This window comes from Eucyclogobius newberryi, unplaced genomic scaffold (assembly GCF_026437365.1).
Source record: "Eucyclogobius newberryi isolate DKJ021-1_F unplaced genomic scaffold, fEucNew1.0.hap1 SCAF_3, whole genome shotgun sequence".
NCBI classification, from domain to species: Eukaryota; Metazoa; Chordata; class Actinopteri; order Gobiiformes; family Gobiidae; genus Eucyclogobius; species Eucyclogobius newberryi.
Window position 1 is genome coordinate 14750237 of NW_027315945.1, and position 17395 is coordinate 14767631.

Here is a 17395-nt window from a genome sequence, read left to right on the forward strand (position 1 = left end):
GGGGAGGGAGACTGAGGCGGCGGCGGCGGAGGCGGAGGCGGAGGAGGAGATGGGGGGAGTTTGGGATCTCGCTGTAATCGTGTTCAGAGAGTATTGATTTCGCGAGCGCACTCCAATTGGCAGCGTCTTCACTACAGCGCCGGCGCGTCACCCTCGCTTCACATCGACGGAGCGAGTTGTAAGCAAATGAGAACATGTGTGGGATCTGAGAGCGGGGAGAGACGCGAGAGTCTGTAGAGGAGGTGTGATACAACAACAACAAAACAAAACAAAAAAAACAAAAAAAACGTGAAATCCTGTTTTATCAAGCTGACAAGTGGATAGGAGCGCTCACTGTTGGACTGTACGTGCGCGCGTTTTTTGGAGACCGGGGGAAATTGATCGATTCGTCACATGCGCACGCCTCTTCGTTATAATTGCAGACAGTTGGGTGCTGTTCAGGCTGAATGGGCTTGAATGTGGCGCTGCCAGCGTAATCCGCGCAGACTGGAAGATTTAATAATTCACGGTAATCACGCATTATCGCCTGAGTGGATGCTCGCCACGCCACCCGGCTTGTGATTTTTCTCCCCTTTCCCCTCCTTCCATCGCCGTGGCACCTTTTCTCATGTGGATTTTTTCGACGACTCTGCTCCTTATCTGACTGAGCATCTGTTGCTGCGAGTGGATTAAAACGGCACACATGCTTGGCGCCCACTCATTCTGACAGGTGACTTTTCAATCGCGCGTAAAATGGACGAAAAATTGTTGTTACTTTTACTACTTCTCCTGTCTTTACACGCGAGGCTGTGATTTTAACATTTGTTTTTCCTCCATTGTGTTCACATTTGACCTGCGATATTGTTTGAGTGACAGTGTGGAGAGCGCGCGCGCGGGGGGTCGTGGAGGTATCCGATTGCCCCCTTTTATTCGAGCCATCCCGTTCGCGTTGCGGGATAAATGTTGATGATGGAGGACGACGAATTGGACGCTCATCAGGTTGATTCGGATTTTGAGCCGCAAAGCCGGCCTCGCTCTTGCACTTGGCCGCTGCCGTGCCCGGAGGATTTCCCGGCAGGACACGAGGTCAGAGGGGGTCTTCCTCTGGCCAACATCAAGGTAGAACCGGAGGACATACCGGCGTGCCGCGGAGGAATTACGCCGGTGGAGCTCAAGCACGCGGCGACCGGCGCGACGCACCCCTGTCTGGCTGATGTGAGCGGACCGCTGCGCAAAGCCAAGTCCTCGCGGCGGAACGCTTGGGGGAACCAGTCCTACGCGGATCTCATTACACGCGCCATTGAGAGCACCCCAGAAAAGAGACTCACGCTGTCACAGATCTACGACTGGATGGTCCGCTACGTGCCCTACTTCAAGGATAAAGGCGACAGTAACAGTTCTGCTGGTTGGAAGGTAAGAAAGAGGAATTACAAAGGCTGTCATACATGCCCTGACGAGTTCATCACACTTTACAGAGAGCTCACCAAAAGTCATTATGATTTTTCTTCCCCCCCCCCCCCCTCCCTTTTTTTTTTTTTTTTAAACTCTTCGCTCCATACACATGTCACTGTGGAATTTTGTGTCCGTTACGCATGAATGGTGCCATGCGCTATCTTGTCTTAGTTCATCACTGCTGTCAGTCATTCTAATAGATCAGTGATGGCAAGAAAGTAGTCGTTTCAAGGCTGTGCAAAGCTCCCGAACACCGTCTTTAGTGGTGCATGAAATAAACAGCATCTTAATAACGCATTTCCATAAATCAGGAGAGCAATGTGGCAAATAAATAATAATAAAGTGTTCCATATGCAAATTCAGCCCGTGCAGCCTTTCTTTTGTATACAAACATATAAATCCACTGTGAGACACTTGTTAGGAGAGCAGGTCAGCCGCTGGCCACAGTGTAAATATTCACTACTGACCACAAGTCCACTTCTACTGCTGCAGTTGGTCTGGCCAGAAGCCTAGAGGAACCTCCTTGACTTCTGCCATGCATGTTATCAGGCTGCGTGCTTCAAGCCTCTTCTTGTTTCTATTCAGGATGGTTATCTGAGGACAAGGCAGGGGCAGGGGAATCAGAGGCCGCTCCACATGGCCTTAGGTGGTGTGTGTGAGAGGCTGCAAAGTTTGTATGTAATGACAGAATACACTATATGGATTTGTCTATTCTTGGATACGTATTGTGGTAAATACATTGAGTGTGGCAGCGGTCGGGGAAATCGGATTGTGTCATGTATGAGATGGCTGTGCAGTATATTACTTTAATGTGGAAAATTCCTGTATTGCAGTAAATGTAATCAGTGATCAAATACTCCATACAAACTCCATGGTCACAGATCAGGGCCTACTTGCCTAAAATGTGTCTTTCACCAAAAAAGTTATGTGCAGACCTCCACCAAGGTTGACTTTGTGTCCTGGTCTGGACTCCACCTCCTCATCTAGCATAAAGAACATCTGTGTATCGCTTTAGATTAGATGCCCTTTCTGATTCTGATTGCTTGTTTGCGAGAGTGACCCATCAATTAAAAACTTGTTGACAATTTTTTCTTCTACATTCTACTAGATTCTAGTCCTAAACACAATGAATAAAGAAGTCATTCACAGACAGTTATGGTTTACAGCTAACAGTAGGAATGTCCTGATATAGAATTTAAGATTATTATTATTTTGAGAGGAATTATTGATCAAAACAAAAGTGAAATCTTTAATTTTCTTTCTTTCTAATACATCACTGTTCTGATAGTTTGTGACCAGGTTTATGAAATCAAACTTTCTAAGTGCAAAATGAAAGTTATTGAGATACATAAACGGCCACATAAAAAGCACTATATATTTAAGTGTATTTTTATGGATTACCTGTTGCATTGAGATGACTTAACTGTGCTTGTGATCTTGTCATCCTAATGCATTTTGATATTGGACATTCTGCCTGATAAAAGAAAAAGAAAAAAGAAAACAAAATATATTATTCCTCACAATGCCATCATATATTTTTTTTTATTATTGGTTTTAAGTGTCAGCCTAAGGTAATACACATGTTGAGTTGCAGTTGCGAAACCTAAACTCTGTCACCTGTAAATGTTGCTTTCGTATTCGCAATCATCTCGCTGACGTCCTAAGCCCCCTTCTAACACTCTCGCACTTCAAATCTTTGTCTTTGGCTAACCCTTTTCCCCTCCCGGTTCTTCAGCGCAGCACACAATCCCAGCATGGAGAAGCATCTTCAACCTCAGGGCCACTTTATCATTAGGTTCCAAAGTCCCCAAGCTGCTATTTATGAAACTGCAAATTAGGGGGTTTGACATTGGCAGTCTGAGGTCCGAGGCTATTTAAGGCCACGGGCGAGACATGGGGCCCATTTCAGGTAATGACCGAGGATTAGGTAAGTCGTTTAAAGCAGGCAGCCATAATGTGAGTACAGAGCTGCGCTGACCAAGTTTTATGTCTAAGCTGAAGTCACATGTAAACAAGGTACTGCGTTCACATGGAGGGTATAGGCGGCCTTGCAGGTTTGCACAGGCTTCTGCGAGATTAGGTTACAAGTTCAAATTTAGCCCGTGGAACCACTGAAGGTGTGGTTTGGAATTGGGTGAGAGGAGGTCACAGTTTTTTCAATATTTCTCTATAAAAGCACGTGAACTGATTTGTTCAATAGAGTAGATTCCACATCCGTATGCATTTTTTCTCTTTATTTTTTGTATTGTCTTTTTTTTTTTTTTTTTTTTATTTCTAAACAAATGAACAGAGCACAAAACAAAACAACCAGAGAGCAAAAATGAAAAATAAAATAAAAGTCCCATTTGGCCCAAAGACATTTGTCCATTTATTTATTTTTATTATTTTATTTTTATATTTGTCCATGATGTCTGTTACTATGTCCGTCCAGTCTTCGATCTTTGGTGATGTTTGTGTCATCCACTTCTTTGTTATGGTCTTTTTTTCCTGCCGCCAAAAGTACATTCCAAAGGTATCCGTTGATTGTGTCCATGGCAGGAGTTTTGAGGCCCAGATACATTGCTCCAAAATTGAGAGGTGGCATTGTCAAAAACAGACTTATTACAGCATTATTAACCTTATGCATTTGTTCATGTTGATTTGGCTTCCCTCCTTAATGCAGATTAATTTATTCAGGCCTGGAACTGGCACAAAGAATACAGCAACTATGATTAGCTCGCATTATTCAATGAACTGTGAAAAAAGTACTTAAACAGTACTTCTCCCTCTGAACAACAATTGAAGGCTTGCTACATTTGATCGACTCTACATATGTAAGTTCTTCTTTGTTCCCCCCTGCTTGTTCACGTTGTTGATTTATAGAGACAAACTTAAAAAACAACAACTAATTACCCATCATAAAACACAGACTACTCTTGAATAGTCATTTAACATCTGCTGTCTTTTAAAAGGTTATGAAGCGACATGTTTTTACATTGGCCCGTGTCCAAGAACAGGTGCACTGTGTGTGTTTAAACACAAATTATATTTGACAGTCATTTTTGTGTAAGCAAAAACTGACAAACCACTATATCAATAAGCATTAAACATTCAAAATGTTCTGAAAATGTTATGTTTTTGTTATAGTGAGCTGTGAACAAAATGGCTGAGGTTGTTTATTGAATCGGTGTGGCGGTTCTAGGAAGATGGTTTTCCAAAGTAGATAGGAGTGTGGGATAAATTATGCTGCTGTGGCCGCTGTTGGAGAGGAGAGAGGATGTGATGCTGGTTTGATGATGGGTAATAGACAGCCAATACACCTAGACACAACCATTAGGCTTCTATAAATACCTAATGGGCCCTGATTTCTAGGAAAGCAGCATCGTTGTTGGGTCATGGCTTCCTGATCATGTCTTCATTGGAGAGGACTTACACTTGTAAACCTTGTTATACCTTTCCACTGGGTTCTAGTGGCTGATATTTCCACATTGCAACTTGGCTTTTAATGTGCGTGTTTAGGTGTGTATAGCTTTGTTTCGAATTATGCTAATACAACTACTTCCATGCCACTTTTCCCTCAAATTTCGTTCAAATTTAAAGAAAAAAGTTGTGAAGTCATATGTGTAAATATTTCCATAACCACCTTTTTGACATATTTTTGACAAGCCGTTGAAACAAACAGCATAATAGTTAGCCATATAATGCTATTGAAACAACTTAATTATTAACTGTTGCAAAGTTCTTTAGTAGTCTTAGGATGCATTTACACTTGCACACTTGCCACATCAAAATTGTCACTAAACATGAATCTAATCCTGGAGGAGACTAGAACTAAACCGGTACTAAATCAATGCAATTGTTTAGTTTATACACATACTATAGGGCTACAGAGAATAAAGACTAAAGGTACAGTCATTTGTTCTCAAATTTCAAGGTTAGAAACTTAATTAAACTGCTGGCCTTATCATAAAACAACTTTTCTAGAATGATTATTGGAAGAAAAGACTTTTCATTGAGCCCAATGCATGAAAAATCCCAAACGGAAATCCACACATTACTCAGAACTGCAATAAGTGACTCATTTTGACTTCCCTCAATCATGCTTTATACATTGTAAACCCAATTACGTTTTAAATGTAAATCTAATTACAGTTAATTACTGCATATCTTAGCGCCAACATTAAGGCATGCATACATATTGCACTTGTGCGTGGGAGAGGCACTCGTCAATGGCAACAAAGCACTGGGCCTTGGTATAGTAGTCGTCTTTGTGGGGGTTCATACGGAGGGGGAGGGGCTGTCTACTACTATAGCCGTGTATGTTGGGCCCGCTGATTGGTCTGACAGCGTGTCACTGCGGAGAATAGTGTGGAGTCTAGCTTTTGACTCCCTAATGCCTCTAATGGTGGGTTTGTAGTGCGGACGCCGTGTGGGGATAGCCCTGGAGGCGCCGAGAACTTCATTAACTTCAAGGGGGTTGGATCATGCCATTGTTATGCATGGGGTCCGCTTTATGATATGTCAGTGTGGGTAGTTATGGAAGCAATAATTCATAAGGCATGAATGGACTATGGGATTGTTTAAAGTCTATATTTGCGCTTTACATTGGTTCAACTGGTATTTGCGTAATCATATATTATATCTTTTATATTATATCGTAGATCATATATCTTATGGGTATCCCGATAGCGATATTCAGACGATATTCTGTTAATCCATCAGAAATGTGTTAGTTGAGATTTATGTGTCAGGCAAATGTGAAATTACAGTAAAATTACTCACGAAACTGCAGAAATATCACTTTAAATGCGTTTACATCATACGTGTACATACAGAATTGTTTTCATCATCATCATTTTTAAACCGCTCTTGATTTCCAAGTTTGTATTTTAAAGACACAGTCTGTAACTTTCTGGAGATGGAAAGTCACCTTCAATTTCTATAGAAAGTTATCACTTAACACTGAACATTCTTCATACAGAGATACATTTTAAACCATACTATGGATTGTTATAGCTAAATGGGCAGGGTTTGTTTTAGTCTATTTTTTGGAGAAAAGAAAATGCATACTTGGCCTTTAACCACAACATTCACAGTTTACAAGTATTTAATATATTATCTTTTCTCCATCGCTAATTTGAATTGTGGTGTTACATTAGAAAACCTAAAATATTTAAATCTGTATAATTTAGTATACTCTTTTAGTGAAGTATTATGCAATGCTTCAGAAGTAAATGCAATCTTAAACTATTGCCTATGTAGGTGAGAATTTGAGTCGTCTGATTCAACTGTTGGACTTTGGGCAGGTTCCAATTTTTAATGAGTTCTAATAGGATCTGGATTTAAACAGATTTTGTTCTTGGCTAAAGGTTGATAATTAAGACCTATATTTAGCTGCTACAATTAAAACCTCCAAACTCTATTATGAAAACAACCATGTCCCAAACTGACCCAGGCAACATCAGTATCTTTCCTTCCTTTGCTACTGAAAATAGCTCATCTGAACTCTGAGCCTACACCTCCAAATAGTTAGACATGCCATTCCACCAAGTTTAGAGCCCAGATGACCTTATACTTCTAGCTTTACTTATATGTATAGCAGTTGGGACCACAAGGCTAAGTTACAGTGAGAATACATTTTTTATTGGTAAAAACACCCGTCATGAAATAAATGCAAGAGAGATTCGTTTAATGCAATAACGTGGACTATTCTATGCAAAGCAATGGCATCTCAAAAAAGACAAGAAAACACTTTGATATTTGAATCCTGTATCCTGTAATTGTATTATCTTTGTTGTTGACAGAATTAATTTAAATTATTAAACATGACCAAAGTTTAAAAAAAATACTTCTTTGTAATCTTAAAGGGGACACAAAATGTCTGTTAATAATGGTCCTCTGTGTCATTAGTGAACTCTGAGATTTATTTTGATTTATGTATGTTGTGTAATCTTGATTTGTCCTGCATTTGAGGCTAGTGCTCATAAAGTATCCATCTTCACCCATCTCCTGGTCAATGGACCCATTTCTATTAGTTATCTGAGATCAATATTGCAGTTTACGATGAACAAAATATGAAATAATGATCCATGTATGTTCAATCACTCTAAGGTCTACTTAAAGTCTTGCAACATGCTATATATTGAAGTCAACACATTTGAAAAGTATCCACTTCCCCTTTAACACTCCAAGAAGTGCACATGATTCCTTGGAGAACATTTACTGCCGAGGCTTTTCAAACTGAGGTCATCCAAATGCCAGAGGAGTTCAGAGCAGGCCAGCGAGGGTGCCGGCCAGTCATTTTGCCACTCTAATCCAAAGACTCTTATTTATAGTGTCTGCAGGTAGAGGTGCCAGCAGGGAAGCAGGTCAAAAAGTCACCCTTATCAAGCGAATTAAACAGGTGAAACTGAGTACACAATCGGGACGGCGACTCTGCAGAAAGAGACATCTGTGTAGAGTTTTATCTCCGGTAAAGGCTCATAAGCCCTATCTCCACAGGCAGCAGTATTTGTAACAAGGCTGAATCGTATCACTCCATTTCATTGATTTATCGGTAAAGAGGCATACGGGCTCTCATAATCCTGTCACTATGCACAGGCCTGCGCTGCCACCGCCGTGCTGGAGAGACACTCTGCAAATATGAGGGATCTGTATGTCAAACGTGCAACGAGAGAATGTTTGACAGGAGCTTAACCGTGAAGTGGAGAGACTTGAAACTTTCAGTGTGTGAGATGTGGTTGATGCGTGTGTGTGTGTGTGTGTGTGTGTGTGTATGGGAGGAGGGGAAATGCTTTCACTTGTGCTTCTTGATGACGGTCGGGGAGTCTGTCGGGACTGGAAACTGTCCTAGACTTTAGCTGATTCATATTTTATCCCGCGTCTTGGCTCAGGGGAGCGCAGTAATTTGAGACTGCGACGTACACACACAGCAAGAGTGGAATGAGAGCGTATGATGCATGCCGGACAGATTTATGGTCCGGGATTATGAGCACCTTACATCTCCCCTTGGCTCCCACAGAAGGAGCCAGGTTGTGTTCAGGCAGTATATTCAGGTTGAGCTGGATTTGATGCCAACATGCGCGCTCTCACTGCCGTTCCCCTGCAGGCAGCTGTGGCAGTTCATTTCTCATTGAAAATGATTAATGTACATGCAAATTACCAGAGCATGGGCACGCATTCAAATACGGGAGACTGCAATCAGGAGACAGTAATATGAAAAACAATATAATTTTGACTTTGATATTAGGCCGCTCTTTCTTATCACTCCATCGACGAGACACGACTGTCTGCGATTTTATCTCTGACTCCATCTTCTTTTCCATTAAGCATTCAGTAAATTGTATCAAGTGTATTAGCTGGTTTTTGCATGGGCCATTGTTACTCTAATAAACCGGGTGGCATGAAGAAAAATATCATCATACATAAAGCATTCCTTGAAGCCGAACTTGATCTTTTTATGTAAATGATGCTTTTCATTTGCTGTTAGAAATGTGCTTTTACATGGCATTACTACGTGGATTAGTAGCAGCTTGAAAAAAGTCTACGTCAAAACCGTTCAAATGAAAACAACTCATCAACTCAACAACCATCACCACATTTTTAATAATGGGTTGATTCTTTCTGATATTTTGCCTTGCTGAAAATGACTATGAGCTTTGTTGGTTGGATACGTTTGGATATTTTGGAAATCTTGCTTTTTTAAACCCACTTATTTCCATGGACTCTCATAGACCATACAGTATGCCTCCATCTCATTTAGACATTCTGTGCTTTGTCCATGCATTAGTAGGTTTTGGCATAAAGGCTGATATAAAGGCGAGCAATCTTCCTCTGGGGAGCTTTGGCCTTGGGAGCTTTAGCTGCCTCCTGTCAGTTATGGAGACCGCCTTAAGCATCGGTCCTCCTTTCAGCCAAGGTAAAGCGCTTATCAGGGAAATAATATGATAACAATGGAGGATTTTCCTCAGCCCCACCTCCTCTCAGCTCATCGGTCATATACAAATGGGTGAGTCTTCTTTTCTACGAGCTTTGACTAATTTAAACTTTCCTCTTAGATGAGCCGAACTTCAGCTCATCGAAAGCATTTCTTATAAAGCCTTTTACTCACCACTGTGTCTTTACAGCTTCTTCTCAGAATATTAAATACTCTTTTCAATTAAACTAGAGAGCCACATTGAACACATTAGGAAATTGCCATGCTTCTCTTCTCTGCAATATTTATGTATCTGTATTCCCCATTCGAAACGGGAGAAAGCATTCGCACCAAACCCCCATGCACTTCACACAACTCCACAGCACCACCCATGGAGGAACACTCTGCTTTTGGGTGGGGTAAACCATTTTTTTGGCAGGGGGCACACCGCGAGTGGAAGTGAATTGCTTCTTGTTAAATTTATTAAAACGTGTTGTGATCAGTCCAAAAGGCGTGGTTGTGTTTGGTGACTGGGGAGTATTGGCCAACTTGGAGAAAAGCATTTTTTTTTTAACTTGCGACATGACTTTGTAGCAGTTTGATCTTCATCTGATTTATGCATCTTATAATACTGATGCAACCAGACAGACAAAACATATGACTCAAATAGAAGAACTCTAGAGTGCATCAGGTGGTATCAACAGGTTTCAGAATGATGAAAAAATGCCGTAGCATAACAATTTTGAATTGCTTTTACCTTATGGTGAAACATCCTCAAAATGTCAGCTATAAACAGGAACCTGAAACTCATGAATCCTTTTTTTAAAGGGAGTTGATGGTCCCTGTGGTGTTCTTACCAGTTCTTCTCCTTTGTATAAGAGACATCAACAAACGTACTCGCAATATTGTTAATGAGATGAGTTTGGATAAAAGTAGAATAAAAAGTACGGTTTGTTCATATTTACATTTGCAATCTATTAGAAATGTGCTAAACATGCCTCTATCATCGTTGAGGGTGTTAAGTATTGCACAAATACAAAAGGACTGTCAAATTTAACACAAAACTGTACCCAGGTTTGAAAAATTACGCTGCAATTTTTTCTATTCCTTTCGATTCGTACCATATCTAATTGTGGCGATGACATTATTTTACTTAAAAAATGAATTATTGTATTAAAAAACAACAACTTTGCATATCTTCAAAATAACTAATTAAAGTGCCTATGACAGGTTTTAAAAACATTCTAATTCTGACTTTTTTGTGTGTATTTATACCTGTTGTACATATAAATGATAGTTTTACACCAATCGAGCAGGTATCTGTGGAGAAAATGTGTAGAAAATGACAGGAAGTGACATCACACTAGGGACACTCATTCCAGTCAACGTTTTTGCAGAATTTATAAAGTTTCTAAACACGAATTTAACTAAATAAAGCCACCCTCATATATTTTTATTTGTCAAATAAAACAAATTGTGACATTAGATGAGTTTTTGCCCAGTCTTTGACGGGTATTTCCTAGTGTGATGTCATCAATTACAAACAGGTATAAACCTTAAGAATTTGCTATTCTGTGATAACCTTTTTATCATTTTTAGCAAAATTCTAAATCTATTTTTGTAACGGCATTTTAGTACAACGAGTCGTCCGACCTGTCATAGGCACTTTAACTTTATCTTATAGACAATATATTGCCCAGCTCTAATTCAGAATAATGCAACACAGTACTGTCCCCAACTGTATGTTCTGTTCTTATGATTGACAGTTTGATGGCATGGAGATTTGTTGGTGTGAGGACTTGCGAGCACCACCAGAGTAGTCAGAGTGCCCCTCTTTAATGCCTGGATGCTAGTTATGCTGCTGGGAAATGGGATCTGTATGTGGCCTTCATCTTTATGTTCTTGCTGCTGCTCCGGTACACGCTGTAAGCTGGAGGAATACACCCACAACACCCACATTTCAATAAAATGTAAGTAAAAGCCACTGTGTTCACGTCCTCCAGCTACATGGTACTGTAGCGAGTGCAAACAGGAAGCAGCTCATTCTGTGGCTGTACACTGCCTCTGTGAGCTCACAACGGGGATGGCTCGAACTCTGCAGTGGAGGCCGACTCTCAGAATACATTTCCTAAAAAGAAAAGTAGAACTATGAGGAAGAATCTTCTCCCACGAACAGAGGAAGAAGTCCAAGAAATATTACGAGCCGGTTGTCTATCAATCATATAATAAAAGTAGATCTGCTGCAAATTACTAATTTGTGTATTCAAAGTTATTTAGGTTCTTTTCATTTGAATTGAATACACAGGAGCAGCTCTTATGGATCAATTAAACGACAGTTAAAGGCACTGTACTTGATTTTTCTTCATTTTAAGGTATTTGCAACAGCCCACATGTAATCCTGTGTATATGTAAATGCTTTATAACTAGTAGTAGTGCCGTACAGATGCTTTTACAATATTTCTCTGAGGGAGCAAGACAAATTTAACTTTTTTGCATAAAAAAAAAGTTAATCAGAAGTATTCCAGGATGTTTTTAGTCTTCTAACTTCATGACAGTCCTGCCAGAATATGATTTCAAAATGTAAATCAAAGTTTGAACTATGGTCCTATTATCCTTTCATTGAGAATTGTTCTTGTTTGACCCATTTTTTGCACAAACTTGTGACTAATAACTAAAAAACACAATATAAAAATGGCACAGCGTTGAGTAATATAGAAACTGAGCCTAGAAATCACATTCTTAATCTCAGAAAAAGTATGGCGTGTAGACATAGTTGCTTATTTGTTGTAGTCTATCATAAAAACAAACTGAAATGGGCAGGAACCACCAATCAAAAAGCCTCTAATACGTGTAATATTTCCTCAGATTCAGTCAAGACGCATCCTTGAGGAATGTAATCTAATAGAGAAGAAAAGTCTGTCAGTTTCAATTTGGACGGCGGCGGATGACTGTCCCGCTGAAATCCTGTTTGTATTGCAGATTGGAAACGGCTTTTGGGATATTGTCATCAGCATGTGAATCAAACGTGTTGGCCTTCGCTGCTTGGAAATGTCTGCCTCTATGTGTAGCGGCATGCTTGTTGCTCAGCTGTGTCAATGTGCATAATATGTGATTGCAGAGTGCCAGTGGTTAGTCTGTGTGCAGAATGTTCTACCCTGTATAAAAGTGTGTGCGTGTGTGTGTGTGTGTGTGTGCGTGTGTGTGTGTGTGTGTGTGTGTGTGTGCGTGCGTGTGTGTGTGTGTGTGTGTGTGCATGTGGGTGTGTGGTGGGGGGGTTGATGGGCTCAGCGGGGGCCTGAATCCCGAGGGAACAGCTCTCGTTAATAATTCAGACGAGGCTCATTATCAAGGCAGCGCAGATTTCTCCCTGATTCCACCTTAATTGCAGGCAGGCTGCTCCACTCAGGCAGGCGGTAGTCACGCTGGGTCGACTCTCTGTCTTTTTCTCCAGCACTTACAGGCCCCGCTCTGTTCCTCACTGCTCTGCTTCGTCTCTGGCTCTCAGTGAGGAACAGGCCCCAGGCAGGCCTGTGTAGTCTTTAATGGCACACACCTTATCCAGAATGTACTATGGGCGATGCTTTTTATCTGCGCTCAAAGATGTGCCTCATATATTCTAGATCAAAGACAGGCCAGTCACTGTTTGGGGCGGTGGTGAAATGTGGGTTTGTGGCCAACAAAGACACAATCCTCAAAATGATGGTGCAGGTGGTGAATGTGAACAACAATTGGGTGAATTTTTCATGGGTAAGAAAATAAAAAGTTAAAGCATTTAGTATGTATTTAAATTGAACTGGTTCCACTCATTGGCACTCTGCCAACATTCACATGCATATATTTTTGGGAATGTGCACGTTTTTTTCAGGTTGTAAAATGAAACTAGGGTGGACCACCCCAAGCACAGCCAATCAGAGTGCTGCTTTTGACACTTACTTGGGTTCAAGAGAAAAAATACTTTATTTATAGATGGATGCAGACAGCGTACAACTGTCTGATTTTGTCACAAAGTGCTGCAGTTACACATAATAAACATATATACTGTATATATATATATATATATACATATACATACATATATATACACATACATATATATATACACATACATACATACACACACGCACGCACACACACACACACACACACACGGACGCACGCACACACACACACACACACACACACACATGTTACAGGTCTCTTTGTCTTTGTCGATGTAATTCATGGCAGTAACACAAGGGGGCCAAGGGACCATAAATCATTTGACGACATGATTTTATTTGATATGAATTTACCAAAGCAAATGCCACATTTCACATTTTCTCAAATTCAACCCTCTTCAAAATCAGTTAAAGCAAGCTTTTATTTATTTAATCGAGTAGTTTCTTCAAACCTCCTTGATACTGTTTACAATATAGATATAAAAAGCCTACACAGGCACAAACAAAAGAAAATTACCATTAGTTGGAGCTCTTGATTTATGGTTCATTATGGCTCAAGTACCATTTGTCTACTTACAGATCCATCTAAAATATAAACAAAATGACATCTTATGATAGACGCTACACAGACCGTAATGTTTTTCCCGTCGGTTATGAGCGTGGTGAGATATTGTAATGGTTGGTTTATCCTTGAAATAGCCTATGGTGTATTATCTTGCTGATGGCACTATAGAATGTGCACCGCCATGATTGATATGAGTCTACAATAATACTCCTCTTCATCCCCATCTATAGGCTTATGCAATGTATCTTGTCTCCATAATTTACACTGACGGATGGGTTTTCATTCAGACCATTCAGTGAAGCCCCTCGGTGAGAGCTGCATAATGGCCCTGATCATGTCGTACATGTATATGAATATTTCAAATCAAGTCATTGTAGCTAGATGGGGGCTGTAGATAAACAACACAGATGCTTCTTTCTCTTAGCTCGCACCGTAAGACAAAGTGTGCTCCCTGCTGTACGCCTCTCCGGGCCGCAAAACGAGCTTGCCACAAATCACGCTACACACATTTCCTAATTCAATTTTTCTCGAGGTCCGATATCTCTTCCCGTATGGATTGATGTTGTTGTGCATTTGTGTTCACATGCATGTAAGGCCCTGAAAATGACATGACGTATTTAAAAGCTACACGTCTCCATCACTCGGGCTCTTCCTGGAAGCCAAGTCTCCAGTCTCCCTCAATGCTCTGTGCTTGTCCATCAGCCGTCTCCTGCCACGGACCCTACAGGGCTATGATGGGAGGTGAGGGAGGGCACAAAGCGTACTTGGTCAATCTGTTTACCTGTGCTTGCTCGGTGGTTGCTCCCAGTTGGTGATAGAGAGGGCTGTACAACTAAAGGGAAATGCGGTTAGTCTTGACTGATTGCAGATGATGGATAGTAAAGAATTACCAATAGAACAGGTAAGCAAGTAAGTAAGTAACGCAAGCGGCAATATACTTCGTACACTTTATGACATTTAAGTTGTGAGAAATAGACAATATTTTCAACTTGATTTCAATATGTTGTAAGGGTTTTGGCGGAGTATTCGCACTTGGTTTAATGGCTTTTCAAATGGACATTAAAAGGGGAAAATGTGGTACTTATTGTCCTCGCTCTTGAGAATGATAATATTACTGTGATTCAGGCTAGTTAACCTATTTTGACCTAACTCATAATAAATGTTAGTTTCCTTATGTAAAGTGCAAAGTTACGGTGTGTGTTTTCCAATGTAGACTTTATATATTTTCACATCAGTCGAGGAAAGCTATTCTCTTAATGCCTTAACGGCCGACAATTTGCTGTTAAATTGTAAAATTAGCTAAACTGAGGCTGAACAGAGGAAAGTGACCCTTGGGGAATAACCTCACTTTATGGGGCGTGTCTGCTCAGCCATGTGTCAGCCTAGCCATGTGTGATCAAATCTATGTGGGAGCTAGCATATGTGCGCCGAGGCTGCACTGGATTGGGGTTAAAGCTATGTTGCTTGGGTTACGAGGTGATCATGAGAGCAGCTGGCTACGATTCTGTATTTTAAAAAAGGTATGCCCCCCTCCCCGCCTGGATTTGTATGTCAGTTGCATGAATGTCGGTCAGGACTCGGTGCTTGGTATGCTGGCCGTGTGAGGTCTGAACCGCTCATAGCCCTGAATGAACTTGGTCCGTCTGCCTCGCTCTCTCCATCGTCTCCCCCTTTATGTTCCCCCCCTGTCTCTTCCTACTTTTCTCTCGCTCTCAGCCCAAAGCCCTTTTTTCAATCCTCATCCTGTCTGTGCGATTTTCCCTCACGTACCCCAGGCTTTTTTCATGCTCACCGCTCTTTCTCTTTGCCGCTGTCAGTCACTCAACAGTCCTCTCTTCTCCCCTCCGCTTGTTCTATTTCACACTCTGCACAAAGTAGCCTTTTTATCACTCATTTCCCTCTTCCCTCGCTATTTCTCCTGCTCCTTTCATGTGCTTTTGAAATCCCCTTTTCATCTTTAGCTCTCTCTTCTCTCTCCCTCACGCATACACGCACTCGCGCTCATTCAGTCATTCTTTTATTATCCCAAAACTAAAGTGATAAATGGCTGTCTTTCTTCGCCGTAAATGTCACTCGGGGATTTGTCTCTGCTCATTGATTGACTGGAAGGAGAAGTGCGGCCACACATGCACAGTTGCCAGTCAGACGCACGCACACACCAGCAGCGGGAGGAAAAGAGAGAAATGATCCATCATTAGAGGTACAGCGTGGTTGGCAAAAGGCTGCAGCCATAACGGTTAACATCTGGCCTTCACAGGTTTGCATCCAGAGAGTGATGCAGGAATATTTGAGGATGATCATGACAAAAGAAGCTTGGGTACAACTTGTCAGTGTTTCTTCATGGAAATATTTTTTTTAGTAATTTATGTTATTTGTCAACTGTGGATATTATCCCCAAGTGTGCAGTCATTCTGCTCTTCAATTGGTAAAGTTGTATACAGGATGTCCTTTATTTGACAATGTTTTTGCTTGAATTTATTCTTAGTTTAGACTGAATGTAAAGGTAAAAAGTAAGAGATTATTGTGAACTTAGACTCACTTAAACTCCAGTTATTAAAAGCACATAGTTATGTCAGAGTATTATGAGGATAATGACTAAGTACCAGGGTTCCAAAGTTAAATTTGTATATTATATTGTAATAGGTCTCAAGATGAATTATCATAGCCTTTGCATTGCTAGGGCTATGTTTGTTTTTTGTCTGGTTACATCTCTCTGTCTGTAGATAAATGAAATAAATATGAAGCATTTCCAGACTCGCTCATAGTGTGGAGTCTACCAGTTGATTATTCCACTCCAGTCTATACCATTGGCAGAATACCATCTGATTCTACAAACTTTAGTCACCCGTACTGAACTAAATGAACCATCAATGTTACCACTGATCTCTTCATTGGTCCAAAAATACATTTCAGTAATATTGTGGATCCTTGACTCAGCCTGTTGACGTCCCAGTTTCCCATGCTTATTGCAAATTTACAGCAACTCCAGTCTCTTGGCTCACTCTATTTCCACTGTCTATTGGTTCACAACAGGACCTGGCATTAGTGGAAGTGCTGTGAAAAGATCAATCAGGGGTGCACAATCTGAGCTGGCATGGCGACCCCCTCTTTTTCACCATTTATTCCTTTTTGTCTGAAGTGACATGACACTGAATGCACAAGCGGTGTTCCCAGTTGAACATTTGGCTTTCGCTTGTTCTAAACTGCCAAAAAATGCTCGCCAAATGCAAAAAAAGCCAACAGAGTCATTGTGAACGTTGCTTGTATGCCAAATATGTGTGTGCGCTAACGGGTAGGGGTTAATGATGCTCAGTCATTTTCTTAATCTCTAATTCACCCTACCTCGGGCGGCAGAGCTTGATAAAGGTCAAGGCGACTGGTGGTTACAAGCCGTCCCTTGCTTTATTTTCTTTTCTGCGCTGCAGAAAGGGTGCATCTCAGAAGAGTCCACCACTATAGCGATGATGTTGATCCGCACGTCTTTATTCTAAGATGCAGGATAAAGAGATTTAATGGGGAGACAGTAGGGAGACATGGGTGGATGGTTCAGTCAATGAAGTGGGGGTG

General features: G+C 41.0%; 1 protein-coding gene across 1 annotated transcript in view; it reads left to right on the forward strand.

Annotated features, from left to right (window-relative positions):
• Positions 1-48: 48 nt before the first annotated feature.
• LOC140373720 (forkhead box protein O6-like) overlaps positions 49-17395 on the forward strand; it is a 37838-nt gene continuing 20491 nt past the window's right edge. Inside the window, exon 1 of the mRNA XM_072460351.1 lies at positions 49-1392. Coding sequence (XP_072316452.1) covers positions 940-1392 — 453 coding nt within the window. The 5' untranslated portion in view covers positions 49-939. The remainder of the gene's footprint in view (positions 1393-17395) is intronic.